Here is a 20,155-nt window from a genome sequence, read left to right as displayed (position 1 = left end):
ATAAACTACAACAATTTTTGTCACTAATGAAACTTCATTCCCAATACCAAGATTTTTTCACTTCAATAAAAATGAAAATGTGTTAGTTTGTGTATGTAATTTGTTTCTTTATGACTATTTTTCTCAATTTTTGAACCCATTTTCTTTTCTGAATAGTTGAAAACCCTGTAACAAAATTGCACAACTCAGATATAATATACCTAATATTGGCTCTTATAATACGAAGCTACTGTATATTATAGATAGTGAATGTCCATTGAAGCCTAGTTTCCCATTCTGACAATTCGTAATAACATAAAATAACATAGCAACACGACGAGCTGTGCTGCCCATTGTTGAGAAAACTAGAATTTGAAAGAAAAAAAATCGGTAATCAATTGCCAAATACGAAACCATTGGTCTGGCGTATTTGTTGCGGAGAAACTGCCGTGTTGAAATGTTGTGGACCGTTTTCATAATTACTACAAGTTCCCGTAATTCAAACTCTAGTCATGTTGCTGCATTAAATTTTTAGCAATGAAAATGAGGCTTGAGTGAAACTCAGGGACTTATAACTCTGGGACACCAGTGAGGCTGATATTCCCCCACTCGCAAACCACAACCAAGACACCGGTGTCCAAGTAAGGGGCATTAGCTATTATAATATTATTATTAGGGACACTCAAATCTTGCGTTCATTGTGTCACGCACATCAAAATAATAAATGTCTGTAAAAAGGGGGTTTTATATTTGTTGTGTGACTACCGCAAGATAGCATCACTATTTATATTTTCGGGGAAGGGATTAGGTTTCGTGGTCGTGCTTATAAGCTATCGATGGCCCTCTGTCGAAGTGATAACGGTATATATACTTTCCGATAACCATTTGCTTTTTAACGACTATTCCTTCCTATCCGACTCTAAAAGTGTTCCATTAATTTATCTCAACTTGTGACGAATTTTGGAATCATGTATACATGGAATTTCCGGCTCTGACAGTATGTTGAACCGGTTAACGAACGGGAATCCCCGGTTTCAAAACCACACCACCCAATCAACTTTTCGATAATTAGCACATATTTACTCTTTCAATCTGTCACCGTGAGTATAATAATAATTATAATAATAATAATTATTATTATTTCTTTCAATCTGTCACCGTGAGTGATAATATAAGAACAGTGGTGATTGTTTGCTATGCTGAGAGACGGAGGTTCGAATTTATTAGTGTTTGAAGGTTTTAATTATTCAATATATATATATATAATATATATATATATATATATATATATATATATATCTCCATCCAACACCCACATTGTCTTCGTCATTGAAACAAATTCAGAAATAAAAAGTCAAAACACCAAAATGGATGATGATTGAGACGATGTGTTTGCTAGAACCAATTTGACAAAGATCATTCAAGATGAAATCGTAATGAATGATTGATCGTACAAACATGGTTCTAGCCCAATCTTTTAATTGACCGAGCGAAGTGAGGTCTAAGATTCAAGTCGACTGTTTGGCATTTCTCTTAATGTTTAAATGTTTATTCATATGTTGCGCATTTACGGCGAAACGCGGTAATTGATTTTCATGAAATTTGACAGGTATGTTCCTTTTTCAATTGCGCGTCGACGTGTATACAAGGTTTTTGGAAATTTTGCATTTCAAGGATAATATAGAAGGAAAAAGGAGCTTCCTTCATACGCCAATATTAGAGTTAAAATCAGACTATAGAATTATTTATCATAAATCAGCTGACAAGTGATTACACAGATGTGTGGAGAAGCCAGTTTATTGATGTATTTCCATAAGGTCTATAGTTTCAATCAGGTACTTGTGGATGAGAATACTGTGTGAGGTCTAATGTTTACAGAACTACTAGTATAAATTAGAATGGAATTATAGGATATTTATCTGTATCTCATTAAGTTGGCTTATATGTTGTCATGATACAGTAGTGTTTTGCTTGACGCTTCCTTAGGATACGGGAGTGAATTTGAATTTCGCTCCTTCAGTCGGGGTACGTCGGCTGCTAGTGAGAGCGGAATGACGTCACGGACGTTCACTTTGTTACGTTCAATATGTGAGTGGCCAAACACATTCTGACCGCTGGGCGTAATCGGTAGATTCCCTTCCTTCCTTTCAACAGCCACCTCAACAATTGTGTGGGAGGCATTCTTAGCACATGCCCCAACTATGAGATTCGTCTTGATTTAACAAATCGCACAATGCCTCATTTTTGTTGCCCGAGAGATTGACCTTGATTTGAATAACTTTGTTTGCATAGTATGTCTTGTTTCCCTTGAGCATTCGTCTTCTCATTTCATGTGAAACTTGTTTTGTTCTGACCTTCTTCATTAATACACACAAACATTTGTTTTACCACACTTGCTAACACTTGTTAACACACAAACATCCTTGAACTAATATTGATGATCGTCGTTGTAATTTACAGTTTATTCAGAGTATAATGCCTATTTTCTGATACCTTGGAGATACACAAAAACAATACTGCAGAACATTTCTGTTGTAATCAGTACACATATGACTCTACATGTGTTTTATTTATAAATGAATAGTGATGCTTTCGTGCGGCGGTCACACAACGAATATACAAACCCCACTATTATGCGTATTTGGCGCACATCCAAATAAGCATGTCTGTAAATTTTACAGAAATGTTTATTTGGAAGTGCGCCAAATAATGAACGTTCTGTAGTTTCTTACTATTGTCCCAGTCTTCCAGTCAGGTGTCCTAGTGTTATATGACTTCTAGCTTCAAGTCACTTAATATCGGGGGACCGAGCTTTGCTCTGGAGTGTAAAAGCATAGAAAATTTGTAACGAAAGATTGAATTTATAGTTTTATATTCATTTATTCATTTTCTCAGTCGTACATTTATTTTTACAGTTATATGAGGAGGCACAACAGGCTTATGCCCAAAACTGTCCCTTTTCAAATTTATACTACAGTCCAAATTAAAACTAGGTTAAGCTACTATCACTCATCAAAATAACAATTTATTCACACTTCAAAAAACAAACACATCATCAATTACAAATAGATATAGGTACTATGAATTCGATTTAGAGTGATGTACTATGTTTGCTACAATATTTGTTAATATACTATGTACTATTCTACACTAACAGCATCTAGTTACTATTTTGGACTTGCTGAAGTAAACATGTTTTCTAAAAAAAGAGAAATAAACGAAAATAAGTTTCTCTTGCTGAATTTTTCTTCTCGTGAGATCAGCTGGATGATTGCACACATGCACTTGTTCACTCTTTTCCATTACGGTATCGACAGACGACAAAATTTCCAGCTGTTTTCCCAAGGACGTATTTATCCTTTTAATGTACCTCAGCTAGTTATCTCAGGGTTGAGACCTAGTGGAATCGAATCTTCATATCATAAACCTACTTTGTTTCAAATTTCGTGACAATCGTTAGAGCCGTTTAAGAGATCCGGTGAAATACAAACATCTAAACATCTATACATTTAAACATCTAAAAATATAAACAGAAATATTGCTCGTTCAATTTTAGTAAAGGATTCCTGTAATATTCACATCAACATTTTTATGTAACAGCTCATTGATCATATGGTTTGCAATTTAAAAGTAATGAAATGGAAAACATTGAACTTGAATTTCTTTCATTCTTATTGCTTATGAGATTGCTAATGAGTTAGATAATGATTGAGTTATAATAAATAATTTTCACATTCAATCAGATCACGTTCTTTCACTTGGTACCTTGAAATAGAAGTTGGAATATTGTTAAATTGTAATGATTTAGTTGTAGAAAATCTGTAGCGTGATATATAGTAACTAGTGTATTTTTGATTATCATTTTCTCCATCTTATTTAATTGCAGAAATGAAATTCTGGCATCCATACAATTAAATGTTAATATTGCAATTAATGTAAATGATTTTATTATAATGGAATCACTTCTATTTGATACCTTGTATCAAGTCTTCTGTTATAGATTGATCTGAACTATAAGTATTTACATTAGTTTGAGTTTGTGTTTATTGTATGTTGTGTCATTTCCAATATCCAAGTAATCTTTTCCTCTTCATCTTTCTTCTCCATTCATACCTCTAACTGTCTTCATGTTTCCTCTTTCACTAACAATGATGTATGTACAGGTACCTGTTCAAGACATTTTCCTCAGCGTTCCATCATGTAAAACCAAACATAATCATTTTTCTCGGGGACTTGATGGATGAAGGAAGCACTGCGAGTCCTGACCAGTATGATAGATATATGGAACGTTTTGCTCATATATTTTCGTTGAAATCGATTCCGTCTAACATGGTATGAAAAATTGTGGATTACTATGGTTATAATAATAATTGTTTTCAACACTTAGTTTTGGTCATAGGTTTCCTGACTTCCAAGTATTTTATTATTTTATGAAAGTTGAATAAATTTGTTATCCTATAATTTTATGATTTCAGACAAAATTGAGATTGTGGAAAACGTTATTATTTACTGAGTGAAGTGATTAATAAGTGATTAATGTGTATTATCTCGTGATTTTAGAAAACATGTTCATTAATGTTGAATTGGTGTAGGTGTACATGGTATTAATTAAAGTAGGTGATAATAATTAATACTTGACATTTTAAAGCATCTATGCTCTAAAGTGAGATTCACTTTCAACTGTCAGTTTTCCATATAAATAACTCCAATGCTCCCGATTCAGCTAATTCCGACAGTATGCAATGAATTTCACTTTAATCAGTTATTTCATTTCTTCTTTTTATCAACTTATTTAATTCAAAATCAAGGTATTGTTTGCAAATAATATGTAATATATATACTGTATATTTTCTCTCACAGAATAAGTTCATTCATGGAATACAGTATTTTTATCTTAATAGTTTTTATAGTCCAAATTTTCGAATCCGTTATACATTTTTGCAGACTCTTCTTGATATCAATTGACTACAGTATCTTGGAAACTTCATGACAAGTTGTTGTAAAATTAATCGAATAAGATAAAGTTCATTAGTTGTTTCAAACAGTTGAGACTAACCCATCAATACTATTCAATATTTCAAAAGTCTTGCAAATAGGCCTATTAGTTCAGTCAACGAAAGGTTAAAAGAGGGAAAGGTAAGGAAGGCAATTTCTGATCCTGCAGTTATGTTCAGGGTAGGGTAGTAAAGAGGTGAGCATATCAAAAGCTCCCACCCCTACCCCCTGTGTTAAGGGGGTGAATTGGTTCAAAGGTACCATTTTTTGGTTTCTCGCATATAACACAACATAAAGTATGTTGTGAAATGAAAGTTTTAGGAAATTATGTGAGCTTGAATTTTGTATAGAATAGTAATGTCCGTAAGACGCATAGTTTTCGAGATCGTATTTGCGAGAAACCAAAATATGGTACCTTTGAATCACCCTCACCTCCTTAGCACAGGGGGTAAGGGTGGGGAACTATGATATATTTACCTGCTTACTACCCTCAACAGAACTGCGGGGTCAAAAATTGTCTTCCCAACTTTCCCAACAACCTCAAATAAATTCAGGGTTTTCTATTCAGATGTTACAGAGAGAAATTAATTTAGCTTTATATTTGTTGAAAGTTATTTTGATGTTCAAATCTCTTTGTTTTCTTCTCTGCATTGAAGCTTGTCAATTTGAATCAAAGTTAAACATCCAGTTTCAGTTGAATTCAAACATTTGCAATAATGAAATTGTCAAATATTTAGGGAAACGGAAATCAGAATAAATAGAATCCGGAAAAATATCCACGCATATTATTGTAGTGAGTGGAAAATGAACCGAAGGCCTATTCCTCATGATTGAGTGAATGCGTTTCATTTGATTGAAGTAACGATACTTTACTACTTCAACGTTACTATGTAATAACGTTTTTATTCATTGTTTCAGACAATATTCCTCCCAGGAGACAATGATATAGGGGGTGAAGATGAGCAAGTGACTAGATTTAAAGTAGACCGCTTTAACAGTCACTTCAATCAACCTAGCATTTTCACTCTGGATAATATCGAATTTATCAAGGTAAATAACTAGCAATAAAATTCGTATTTTTAGCAATCATGGTCCACTCTATCACTCAGCTATTATCATAATCCTAGCGCAACAACTATTAATTATTGCAGTATTATTGGCACAGTTGTGATAAACAGGAATTACTCTGCATGGTAGATCGGAGCCTACATAATACAGAGTGAGCATAAAGTCTTGCACTGATTTTAAAAATTTATTACAGAATAACCGTTTGACATATCAATTTATATCTGGCGCTGTTACATAGGTTAGTGTTAGTAGTTTTTTTTAATATCACTTACGTTAGTTAACTTCAACGTGTGCCCCCTTGGTAGCCCGGAGAATGTCGAAGCGGTATTCCAGTTCTCGCCAGGTGTTTTGTAACATGTGTTCTGTCTCAGTACCCACAGCAGCTTGTATCCTAGCCTTCAATTCGTCGATGTCAGCAACTGGTGTGGCGAAGACTCTGTCCTTGATATATCCCCATAAAAAAAGTCAAGGCGAGTAATGTCTGGAGAGCAAGGTGGCCAGGGTGTTGGACCATCCCTTCCAATCCACCGATCCGGAAATGTTTCATCTAGGAAATTACGCACTATCAAAGCCCAGTGGGGGGGTGCTCCATCTTGCTGGAAAATTATCCATGGTTGATAATCTTCTAACTGTGGTGCAATGAACTGTTGCAACACGTCTAAGTAAATGTTAGCACTAATGGTTTTTTCCGTGAAGAAAAACGACCCAAAAACCTTGTTGTGCATTAGGCCGCACCAAACAATAACGTTTTCACTATCTCGCTGTAACTGTACAGTAGCGTGTGGATTATCTGATCCCCATATACGGACATTATGCCTATTTACCATTCCACTGACATGAAAGGTGGATTCATCTGTAAAACATATGCGATTTAAGTAATCGTTAGCGCCCTCAATCCTGTTGAGAATCTCAGTTGCGAATTCTGCACGTCTCAGCAAATCATTCGTTTGCAAGGCCTGCACGATTTGCACTTTATAAGCATGCAACCTAAGCCTTTTATGAAGAATTTTCACAACACTTGCTTGCGATATTTGAAGTTCACGTGATGCTTGACGAGTTGATTTAGACAGACTCCGTTGAAACGATTGCCGAACACGATAAACAGTTGCTTCACTCACACTAGGCATGCCACTTCTAGGAAGATCTTCAACGCTGCCTGTTTCTTTGAACCTGTTATACCATCGCTTTATTGATTTAACATCAGGAGAGCTGCGTCCATAAGAAGCCCGAAAATTACGCTGAACACTGATGGGCGATTTCGTTTCGTAAACCAAAGCACACATTGTGCTTTTTCCTGCTTCGACGTCATTTTGACCGTAACTATCGTGAACTAACAGACAACGTCATTGTTCAGGACCACTAGCGCCATCTATTGGTCAAGAAAACTACTAACACTAACCTATGTAACAGCGCCAGATTTAAATTATGTCAAACGGTTATTCTGTAATAAATTTAAAAATCAGGGCAAGACTTTATGCTCACTCTGTATATTTTATTTCATTATCATCATCATAATGCCTCCTATTATTCACGGGAGTGCCTTAGAACTGATAGTTTTAATTTGTCTAGTGTATGAACATAATCTAAAAGTTTTGTTCAATTATCAACAGAACCTTTCAGGTTATGCTCAAAGGTAAAAAGAAATGTCAGGGAGGGTGAATGGCAAAGAGAGATGTAGGCAGTCCTCACATAGCTTTTGCTTCTTGTGATGTGCTGGTAAGCACAGCATCAGCTGCTTGAGCAGGTAGATTATTCTGGACAGCTTTGTACAGATGTGGTCGATGTGTGGGGTTCATGTCAATTTTAGATCAAGATGGTAGCCTACAAGACTTTCACTCCTCACTTGATCTGTGACATTTCTGAAGTCAAATATTATCATTTGAGACTCTTCCTCATTTAGTTTGAAGTAATTGGATTCAAACCAAGCTGAGACAGTACATAGAGACTGATTCATATCCACTGTCAGATTGTCCAAAGATTTGAAAACATCATACAGGGTGGTGTCATCTGCATAATATGGAATCAACCTGTCAATCAACACTGATAGACATGGAATATCATGATAATGAGAAGTAGGAGGTCCAGTATGGGGGTAAACCCATGCAGAATAGTTTTTATTTCTGACTAGCTGGCCCGGCGAACCTCGTACCGCCAAATAGCTAATGCATCTCATGACAAACTTTAGCTGGATGCACACCTTAGGAGGCGCGATGCGGCATTTTGAATCCAGATGCTTCTTGCTTACTGTATATTGGTTTGAATGGAAGAACTCACACACACTAAATCGGACATGGCGTGGAACGGTGTGATAAGACAATCTCCATAAGATCAACACTTTGTATCACCAAGCCGCGCCTCCTCAGGTGTGCTTAGTCTTAGCTTAATCTGATGCACTATATGTCTATGAAAATTATCCAACAATCAGTATTTTATATCTCAATATGGACTTCCTATGTGCTTAGTTAGTTGTACAGCAGTTAGTATTTTTAGATATAGTTGAATGCAACTTGCTGGGAAATTGAATGGCATATCTCCTTGCTGCTGATTTTCCCGTGCATATCCCAAATTTACAGCATTTTGAGTTCTACGACCCAAGTTTGGACGTCGTTCGCACCGCGGCATTATTATTAGAATTAAAATTTTGTGAATCAATAGAAAGAAAAAGAATAGAAAATATATCTACCGACGGCTGTTGGATGACGCAATGATTATAACAGCTGATTTTTATTTCTGTGTGTGGCCAGCTCACAAATCTTCTTTCACAAGGATTACATGTACTTTGAAGGACAGTAGGAAAGAGTCCTGAAGTCTGATCATAAATTTGATAGGCCATAAACCTGCTCCTGAACATAAAAAACACAACTAAACAAAAATCATCAAATTCGGTGCACACATAAAATAGTATATTTCGCACCTAGAGCAGAAAATGAGATTTTTCCGGCTCGAAATCGGTTTTTAAGTCCGAGGCCGTAGGCCGAGGATGAGAGAGCTGGAAAAACATTTTTGCCTGTGGTGCGAGAGATATTTTTTGCCACACTACAGGTATTGCTGACAAAATAAATAAAGAATACTCGTTATCGTATCTATTTCTTGATTTTAGTGGTATAAGATTTGCAGTCAGGATTTCAGATTCTTTTAAAATTTCACTTGGAATATCACGGGCGTCGTCATCTTCAAGCATTTTTGAAAATTCGGAATGCACTAATCAACAATAAATAATTGAATAAAAATGGTTGCGAAGCGAATGCTGAATTAGTTTGATTCGAAATTCGAACTGAAATCATGGCGACTTCAGCTGATGAAGAAAGTGGACACTCGCCCGATCTAGCGGATGACTTATCAACTACGGACTTCCAAGCGGCTGGAAAGACAACACTTTCTGGCCTAGACAGGAAAAGAAACCTGTTTCTTACGTCAGACGAGAGTCGTCTGCAAACAAGGTCTTTCAGATCTACGTAGGGACTGGAAAACAGCTGCTTTCTGTGCAGTGTGGCGAAAAAGTTATTGAATGTAAAAATTTGAGGCTCGATTTTTATTTATACAGGGTGATTCTTAAGTATGGTAAAATTTAATACGTGATAGTAGAGGTAAAAATAAGAAAAAAGTTCTTATAAACATATATCCATAAACACTTCATTAGCGAGGTATACAGGGTGGAAGTTTTCGCCCGGCATTCAGTTCCTCTGGTGAAATACACCGATGCTGAATTGTTTGGGGACTAGTTTTTGAAAAACTTATGCTAGATTCATATGGAAAAATATCTGAAAAATTGAATAAAACTAGTCTGGAAGCTGTAGTGTGAGTAGTTTCTGAGAAAAAAGTTGACATATGCAAAAAACCCAAGTAGAAAAACAAAGACTTTTACGTTTGATGCCCAGTAACTTTTTTTAATGACCAGTAAACAAATAATTTTTCGCAATAGCAATAGTTCAATCTATCTTCACATATCTCTGTGGGTTTATAATCACATTATTGACATAAATCAAATACTTACTATCCCTACTAACAAATGCAAATGATTTCACATTATACAATAATACAAATGATTCTACAAAATACAATTTTTCTAATGGTGTGATGAATCTATGCATCTATATAATAAGAGAGAGTAGGGTTGTGTTTGTTCGTGTATTCGTTTGTTCGCATCAGAACATGTCAACTTGTGGATTGCATACCGGAAAAACGGGAATGATTTAGATCTCCAAATTTTGCACATATATTCTAAAAATATCAATCTCGTGCACCTGGAAGCCCAAATTTCAAATTTTCTTCTAGATTTTTCATAATTAATGTTCAAATTCCATTAATGGTACATTCGATTTCATAAAAAATCTCCAAATCATATGGTCGAAATTAAGAATCGAAATTAGAATGACTGACACACTGTACAGTCAGTCGAAAATTTTAATATTGGAATGAGGGGTAGTTTGGCAAGCTGAGCAAAAAATAAGGTCATATGCACATTTTCATTATATCTTCAAATGAAAAATGAGTTTTGTGGGTTGTCAAAACTCCCTCTGAGAGGGAAACTATTCAAATTATTCTATCTTTTAGTAAAATAACAATGATCTATATAATAAAGGAAAGAACTGGATTATACACGTATACAGGTGTAAAGTATAGGAAAATTATGTTTGACGCATCATCACGTCTGAACTACTGTATTGGACTGATTAACTTGAAATTTTGCATATAGATTCTTGCTTAACCGAGGATGGTTATAAACCAATTTTAAATTCATTTCCTTTATTAAAGTAAAGAAAATGATATATCCATCTATCTATCATCTTCTATACTATAATAAAGGAAAGAACTGTCTTAAAAACGTGTAGAGGATAGGAAAATTATGTTTGACGCATCATCACGTCTGAATTACCGGACTGATTTACTTGAAAATGCTGCTTATAGATGCTTAATCAACCGAGGATTATTATAGGCCTATTTTCAATTCTTCTAGATTTCATTACGTCAAGTTTTAAAATAGACCCTTGCGAAGCACGGGTTACCTGCTAGTATCAAATAAAGCAAAGTCGGCCTGAACCACACGTTGCCATATTGAACATGTTCCGGCCTTCTATCTATAGTAGGCTGTAGCTTAGATCAAACATCATCAATATGATCAATATGTCATTTAAAATTTAACACAATTTATCGTTCACATTTTGCAGGTTAACAAATTGCAACACGAGTTTCCCAGATATCACAGATTGTCTGATGATAAGATAAGGATACTTCTGTCACATATTCCTCTCCTAGGCCTGCCGAGTGGATTTTCAGCAGAAGTAAGTCTATTCGCTATGATTTCAGTAATAAAATAGTATTCAACCTAGATTGTAGGATTGTAAAACATTCTACATAAAGAATCACATTTGAAGTTCAAGTTTGGCCAGTAACGGTAGAACATGCATGATAAACATACATGATACTCATGACATCATACATTGTTGCCCCATCACAGTGGAAGGCTTCGAGCAAAAGTTTTCGATGTTGGGTTTTTGTGTCTCCAATTTTCTGTTGTTTATTTTTTCTTCATTGCTCTATTTGAGTTTGAATTATTTTTTACCATTATGATTTGCTATATTTCAGTGGTTTATTTATTCTTATTGGTTGTTGATTTTATGTTAGAAGTCTCTCGCTGATGACAAAACATGCATGATGAACATGGGTGTGTGTGCATTTTTTTATTATTTCTATTAAAACTAGTCACTATGACTAACCATAATTTTGTTCTATTATTTCTTATCCTAAATTAATTTTTATTACTTAAGTCTCCCAGTGAAGCCTACAGTTCCAATCTATAATTTAAATACTTTAAATTCTTCCACTACACTTTCATTCAATATACTTTTTTCACTAGCACTACACTAACTCGAAGGGCTTTGTTCTCTTCAACCTCCTTGTGAGTTCAGTGTTGTCTAATAGTTGGATGACTTCGGTGTTGTCGTGTTCATGGATAAGACGTGACTCATGATGGGCTGCCAATCGTCTTATCTCACTGGTTACATAGGGGATGTGCAGATCTCGGTGCAAATCGCTGTTCCTTATGTACCAGGGCGCATTCACCATGTTCCGCAGTACTTTGTTTCGGAATGTTTGAATCTGCTTGATGTTAGAAGTTCTAGAGTAGCCCCAAAGCTGAATTCCATACGTCCAGACAGGTTTTAGAATTTGTTTGTAAATCAATAATTTGTTGTCCAATGAGAGATGTGATTGCCAGCCCAACAGCCAATAGATTTTACTGTATATTTGAGTCCTAGCTCGCTCCTTTTCATCTTAATATGCTCTTTCCATTTCAACTTGGCGTCAAGAGTCATTCCGAGGTATTTTGCTATGTTGCTGTGTGGTACTACATTCCCATTCAGATTTATTCAAATCGGATCATTGATATTTTTGTTTTTGAAGTTGATATGAAGGGACTTCATCTCATTCAATCGAATTCTTCATTTTTTGGTCCAGTCACTGAATCTGTTGGTAGCATTCTGTAGTTTTGTGGCTGCTTCTTGTACTGTTTCCACTTCTGCCAGTATTGCAGTATCATCAGCATAAGTAGCTATTGTCACTGCATTCAATTGTACAGCACATAAAGAACTGGTCCAAGAGCCCGTTCCTTGTGGAGCTCTAGCCCTTATTTCCTTCAATTCGGAGACGTCGTCACCTTGTTCTACTCTGAATAATCTGTTGGTGATGTATGATTTTAAAAGTTTTACTAGTTGAGTGAGAAGAATTTCATGAAGTTTAATGATCAGTCCCTCATGTCACACTTTGTCAAATGCCTGTGCCACATCAAGGAAGATTGCTGAGCATATCGATTTTTTCTCTAACGAATTCTCTATTACATTGGTGATTCTATGTACTTGGTCCAGGGTTGAGTGCTTCTGCCTGAAACCAAATTGATGGGCTGGTATCAGATTCCTGCTACTTATGATGGGAGTCAATCTTTTCATTAACAATTTCTCGAAAAGCTCTGAAATTACAGGTAGAAGAGATATTGGGCGGTACGATTCTGCTTCTTGAGGACATTTCCCAGGCTTTTGCAACATAATGACTTCTGCCACCTTCCAAATTGTTGGAAAATGCTGTAATCTGAGTGATGCATTGAATAAATATGTTAGCATGACAATACCTTTCCTTGGAAGTTTCTTCAAGATTTCACCTGTAATCAGATCAAACCTAGGTGCTTTTTTGGTATTCAGATTATATTTTATTCCTTCTTGAACCTCATTTATAGAAAATAGATCAATCTCTGTATCTACATCATCTATTATATCTTCTTCAGGATCAATTTCAGATTGAAATATTGGTCGCTCAATTCTTTTTGTTGCTTTCCATAATGAATAATCTGTACTGGCATCAGCTGTCAAATTTTGAAGGTAGTTATTAATGGATTCCTCAGTTAGTTTCCTTATCTCTCTTCTCAATTGTTGTGTTTTGTTATTTAAGATATTTTTGTCAGCAGGATCACGAGTTTGTTGCCATCTTCTACTTGTCCTTCGTTTTTCTAAAACAAGCTGTCGAATCTCCAGGGGGTAATTGCATCCTTTTCTTTTCCTGGTGTATTGTCTAGTGTTTTTCCAGGCTGATTTCTGGATTTGCCACATGCCATTTTCTGCGGCTTCATCTAACTGCTCAGCTGTTCTGAGTGGAATATTCAAGTTGATTTCATTCTCCAAATCCACTTTAAAAGCTTCCCAGTCTGTTGTTCTGTTGATTAACATTGGTCTTTCTTCTTTCTTTATTATTCGTTCACTAAGTGTGAGAACTACAGCTGAATGGTCAGAATCCAGGTCAAATTTCTGTTCAATGTTCGATAAAATTACTGGATATTCTCTTTGTTATGAAGAAATCAAGAAGATGTGGATTTTTATTCAAATCTGTTGGCCAATAAATAGGTGTCCCTGTTGAATGGAATTCGCAGCCCAGTTCTTGGATAGCCTCTCTGAGTTCTTTTCCTTTGGTAGTTGTGAGTATTTGGTAGTTGAAGAAGAATATTTGTATAATCATTTTTCTTTAAATTGTAACGTGGTGGAAAATATGCAGCTCCTACAAGTATTTTCTGGTTAATTGACTCTATTCCAACTACAGTTAGCTGTATTCCATCACTTCGAATACTGAAGTCTTCATAGTCTTACTGTTTAATACTCTCCTTCACTATTACAGCACTTCCACCTCTTGCTTGATTTTGAGGATGAATTTATTTTTATTTATCTACAATGCAAATTACACTAATGTAATAACATTGAGAGATGAAATAATGAGGTAGTCCTTGTGCTATTTTTCTTCCAAATTTATAAGTGACAAAGTCCAAGATAAGGTTAGAATTTCACGTGTACAATTTTTATAAAATTTTAGTCCAAAATAAACATTAAAACTATAAATTTTGAATTTAGATGGCTTGAATTAATAAATTAATTCGAAATATTCCACTCAATTGCCACTTGTAACGAATAATATTGAGTTATTTAAGAAAATTTGGAACCATTCAAATAGTTTCGTAAACATTATATCTATTGATTTTGAAGTGAGTCTGCTCAGTTGAATGGGTTTCAGAGATGAGACGAACATCTATATTTCGTGTCTTTAGAAATATTTCTATTTCTTGTTTTTTATTATTATTGATATTATTTATTTCATTGGCATTCCAGGTAGGAATCCTAATATCTTGTTGGCTCGCATTATTCATTTTCCAGTTTTCTTCTCGATACTCACTTACTCTTCCCTTCCAAGCTGTCAAGTCGTCCAGAAAGAATATTTAAACTGTTGAAAATTTCCTGCAAAACCTTATTGACATCAACTGGTTGTTGTTGTTGTTGCTACTGCTGCTTTGGTTGACTCTCCTGTTGTAGGCTTGGAGTGGGTTTCGTTACTCGGGAATAGGATATTTCTCCAGTATACTTTTTTGAAGTGAAGTTTCTCTGTTGGATTGTATGTGATACTCCGCTACTTCTTTTAACTATGTTTTCTTTTTCAGTTCTTCTTCTCTGAAGTTCTTTAGCGATGAGACAGCCTCTGTAGTTAGCTGGGTGAGCCTCAGCACAATTGAAACATTTGGCTGGGGTTTCTTCAGCCTTGGTACATGGAATAGTCCAGTGTTTCCCAGCAAACTTCACACACACAGGTTCATGTTGACAGTATGTCTGAGTATGACCAAACCGCTGACAACGTTTACACTGCGGAATCATTTTATTGCTTCTAATTGATTCACTTTTTACTTTCATGTAGCATATATGTTTAATTTCATATTTATATATTTTTTGTATCCTCTGTATTTTTGGTTGGGAGCTTTGGATGGTTTCCTTCTTGCAAATGCCAAGATCTTCACTATTGTTTAACAACACCTGTTTTAGCAACAAGTAACTTATCACGAGCCAGGAACGTTAAATAAAAGATTTTGTAGAAATGCTACTGACATTAATTTATCAGTTGCATTCAAAAATTTCAATAAGCATGAATATTTATATAAGAGTTTGATATTCAGACATGAACATTGGAAGTCTGATAATGTGTTCTTCTCCATCCTTCTTCACTTTTTTCATTTTGTTGACAGCACTGATTATTTGAAAGCCTCTGCTTAGAAGATCGTTCTTTATATCCTCTTGATCGCATGATGGATAAAGCTCTTCAGCCATGACACGAATTGGACGAGTTTGTTTGTTTTCGTACGTCTGCCATTCATATTTAGCTTTATTCAACATCTTAGTTAAATCTCTGTATTGTTGTTCAGTTCCAACATTCAATTTTAGCTGGTTGTTGTTCATCATGTTGGCATTGAAATTGAGATTTTTCGATTTCAATGCCTCTTTAATTTTAGGATACTCTTGAACATTGCTTAATATGACTGGTGGTGGCTTGTTTTTCTTTTCTGTCGGTTTCTTACTTGTAGACTCAGTTAACGGTCTTATTTTTTCTGGTGAGTCACGGATTTTTCTCTTCTTTTGTTTAGGGGGAATCTATGCCGTCTCTGATGCTACCATTTTCTCTTCTTCCTCCCAATTCGGTGGTGAATAACTTTTATTGTTACATCTAGAAGATGCTGGTTGTATTGTATTTGAAAATGATGATTGAAGCTTCTGTGTCGTAGAAGATGCTGATGAGAAAATCTCTTTCAGCTGATTGATCTCCAACCGTGCACTCTCCAACTCCTTTTCCAGCTTATGCATTCTTTCTCTCTCTTCACTCTGTTGGCAAGTGACTTCTTTCCATGCGTTGTATAAAAACTGCTCCGTTACAGTTTTCAGTTGGTTCGTTTTTAGAAACGATTCCGGGGAACTGTTGACGTTGATAGTCATTGACGCTGGTTCAACGCTCTTAGTCGGTGTAAGTTGACTCATCTTTGTGACGTCATCTGTTTCCTCCTCCTCTTCGAACTCTGGCAGGTCTGGAAGGTCGGCAGTCTTTTGGGAGTCGACATTCCTCACATTCCTCAGCCGGATTAGATGATAATTCAGCAATGAACTGTTTTTTCAGCGCAGGGCACCGAACTCGCGCACAACAATTAAAACACTGAACTACTTTAACTACTGCATACACTATTTAAACTACTCTCACTAAAAAAACTACGTCTGCTCGATCGATACTGTGTGTGTGCATGATAAACATGCATGTTTAACCATTGGATAAACATGTCGCCATGATAAACAAATCGCCTTAGAGTCAGCTAATCTATCTTGCATCCTGTTCATTGTCAAGGAATTCATTGTTAGCTGTCAATGATATTTTTAAGTTGGATCAATGCTATAAGGTACACCATCTCATTAACCATTGTAAATTTTTCTTTATGCATGATAAATTCTTGTGTCAATATTAATATTCGATTTTTTGGGACAAAGGGAAGAATTTATTAAATTGAAAACATTTTTATTGCCATTTTTGACTGGAAAAACAAAAGTGGAATGATTCGAAATCTTACCTCATGCTTGAGTATTCAGGTTTCGCTTTTCCAATGGTATAAACTGTATTTATTCTTGTGTGGTTCACTGGCTAAATGCAGTGAATCTATTACTGTATGTATTATAGTCATCACAGTACTTATTTTTACTATCTCCTCTTGAATGCTAGAGTTAACTCATTACTTTTCAACTCATACTAGAGTTGACTAATAATAGTTACATTTTTTCCTGCGTGGACCACAATGATATAGGTGTCGCACCAGGTAGGTCCATGGCAGCAATTCACAACAATGAAAGCCAGTGGTCATCTCGTTGAGCAGTACCTGAAGCAGTTGCTTTTAGACGTGTATGCACCATAACTGTTCAAACAGAGATAGATCAGCTGTTGGTTTGAACCCAGAATGAATGACATTATAATAAATATTACCTTACATTGATGTAATCTTTGATCAGCGTTAAATGTTGCTGGTGCTTATAGTAGGCTTTCAATGGTGTGTTCTGTGTTCACTACCTTCAATATAAAAAATAAAAGTCTAGCTTCATAAAAAACATTGTGTCTACATTGCTAATTAAATTTTGGTTCAAACGATTTGATTGATAATTGTGTAGGCAGTGGTGAAACTGCGTCCGCATATGATCTTCTCGGCGCACGATCACAAGTCAGTGCACTTTGCGGGGGACATGAGCACGGGGGAACGCACCCTGGTGGAGCCCCTCAGCTTCAACTACTGGAGTGACTCATGGCCCACCACTTGGCGCTACCAGCTCACCACTCACCTAGTCAACGAAGTGGTTGTGCCTACCTGCTCCTATCGCATGGGCACGCTCAGCATGGGCTATGGAGCGGCTGTCATAGGTAGGCTTACGACTTGCTCACCCCTCAATCCAGAGGCCAGCTGTCTCAACTCTCAAGCCAAATGTTTGCTGAATGTTCTTGTTTGACCACAACATTGTTCTTCAAATTTCAACACTGATTTATAGTCCAGTCGACAATGGGTAATAGAGGGAAAAGTTTAGAAAAAAATTTTGACCCCGCAGTACCGTTTAGGTAGTAGGGAGATAACAACTTTTTCATATTTTCTATAGTTTTCTAGATATCCACTCAAAAAGTTATAATTTTTTGGAAAACAACACGTTTGCCTCCAATTTTCGCTATTTTTGCTTTTGTAACTTTTTAGAATTCGTTGTGAAAAATTGATGCCAATTATGAGTTTGTAGAGCATCAAATTTTCTCCAATTTGATGTATAATTTCACAAGTTTACGCATTTCCCCATGGTTTTTGTAGGCTTGCAGCAGCTTTGGTGTCGAGTGTGGTATCTTCAGTTCTGCAACAAATTTAAATAGAATAAATTTGTATGTAACATCGATAGTAATGTGTATGTTTATACAATCACTGAAGGTTGCTGCTGCTGAAAACCACTCAACTTTTGGTAACCATAATGGTCCACCAATATCTAATTCCACCGAGTGGGAAACTTGTGTTTCATTAACAATAGGCTACGAAAATATCAAAATTTAATAACAATAGTCAACTTCTGAAGGGTCACTTAGATTTCTACCTAACAATCTATTGTTTTCGGCGGCCCCAAATAGTTTCCAAGACCAAATTGGTAATATGTATTTTGAATTCACAAATATGAGCACAGTTGCTATAAAATTGAAATTAACTTGCACATCGTTCTGTTTTGTTTTTTAGATAAAAAAGGAGATACTCTATGCTACAGTGTCTTGGTTCTGCCTTCGAGGTTTCATCTGATATTCCTCTACATATTAGCCATAAGCATCATATCCATTGTGATTTTCTTTAATTTCTGTTTCTCTGTGTGTTGCTTATGCTGTTCACGTCTCAGCTACGAAAATTCTAGACTTATGACTTCTAGAAGCCAGCTCAAAGTGTAAACTTTACACGTAAAGTGTTAACTTCAATGCTGTAATTCTCAATCATCATCACCATAAATAGCGTAGTGTTAAGATGAAAAGAAAAGAACAATAAAAATCATAAAGTAGGCTACCCTTCAATATTTCAATGCATTACATGTTCCAACTCATGATATTAATTTGTTATAATTGTATATCTTTAATTCATATCAATTCAAATGGCTGATATGAGTCGAAGTATTTTGTGCATCAATAAAATATAGAAGGGTACTGAAAGATTTTCATCATGGTTGTAGCCCTATAAAGGAAAAGTGAGTATAGATGGAAATTGATATGATATTGCTTTTGATCAAATGCTAATGAATACTTCATAATTATTATATGTAGATCCCATATCACATGATATCAACTACACATCAATTTGAATACTCAGTAGCTAAGGCCTCATAATACTTCAGGGTAAATTTGCATCTAATTACCATTTTTCTTTAGCGCTACTTTTGAATATAAATAATATAAATCTGAGTACCCTTTTTAAATTATTTCTCCACAATATGTTTCAGCTACTAATGACATTTTCAAGTTCACTTGAGAATAAAATGAAAATAAAAATTTGAGTACTCTTTTTAAATTATTTTGTTACATGTTTCTGCTACTAAGTAGCATTTCTTCTTCTAGTAGCAGAAACATGTTGTGACGGAATAATTTGAAAAAAATACTCAGATTTATATTTTTATTTATACTTCAGGATAATTGAGAATTTTTTATCGTCCATGATTCCAACATGAGCTGTTTGCTTGTGTGTGGTTAGTGGAAAGTGTGTGGGTTATTCAATAAGATGTTCAAACATCCTACCGGCGGGTTTCAAACCCACGACCAGGGGCCTGTTTCACAAAGCTAAAAACATTCTTACCGACCATGGTTACTGACAAGTTTACAGTTTTACAAGTGCTTTTTTTGGTATGTACAGTGTGAAAATTTTTCACACTGTACATACAAATTATAGGCTGGAGTAAATAAAAGTTAGTTCCATTGCATTAGCAATAGCATATAGTTCAATTTTTAATTTGAATAAATTACAAAAATTTCCACAAGCAATATAACTCTATAATGATAAGAACTTCAAAAATATTTGAAAACAATATCATGTTTTGTACAGATTTTATTGTTTGCTGAATTTTGCACTCACACAGTGTATAATATAATATATTGTATATATGATACTATATAGTATATAATTATAGTATGTATTGTATAATAGTATATATATACTATTGTACTATATATACTGTGTATACTATAATACACATTTAGTCCAGGCAATGAATGCTCAAAAAAGGGTATAGAT

The 20,155-nt window shown here is 35.3% G+C and overlaps 1 protein-coding gene across 1 annotated transcript in view; it reads left to right on the top strand.

The window, feature by feature from the left end:
- The window catches only part of LOC111056067, a 50,728-nt gene extending 31,555 nt beyond the window's left edge, over positions 1-19,173 (top strand). The window contains exons 3-7 of the mRNA XM_022343391.2: positions 4,143-4,311; positions 5,893-6,024; positions 11,211-11,324; positions 17,538-17,784; positions 18,626-19,173. Coding sequence (XP_022199083.2) covers positions 4,143-4,311; positions 5,893-6,024; positions 11,211-11,324; positions 17,538-17,784; positions 18,626-18,828 — 865 coding nt within the window. The 3' untranslated portion in view covers positions 18,829-19,173. The remainder of the gene's footprint in view (positions 1-4,142; positions 4,312-5,892; positions 6,025-11,210; positions 11,325-17,537; positions 17,785-18,625) is intronic.
- The last annotated feature ends 982 nt before the right edge of the window (positions 19,174-20,155 follow it).

This window comes from Nilaparvata lugens, chromosome 2 (assembly GCF_014356525.2).
Source record: "Nilaparvata lugens isolate BPH chromosome 2, ASM1435652v1, whole genome shotgun sequence".
NCBI classification, from domain to species: Eukaryota; Metazoa; Arthropoda; class Insecta; order Hemiptera; family Delphacidae; genus Nilaparvata; species Nilaparvata lugens.
The sequence above is the reverse complement of the archived record's forward strand: the minus strand, read 5'-3'. Positions and strand labels throughout refer to the sequence as shown.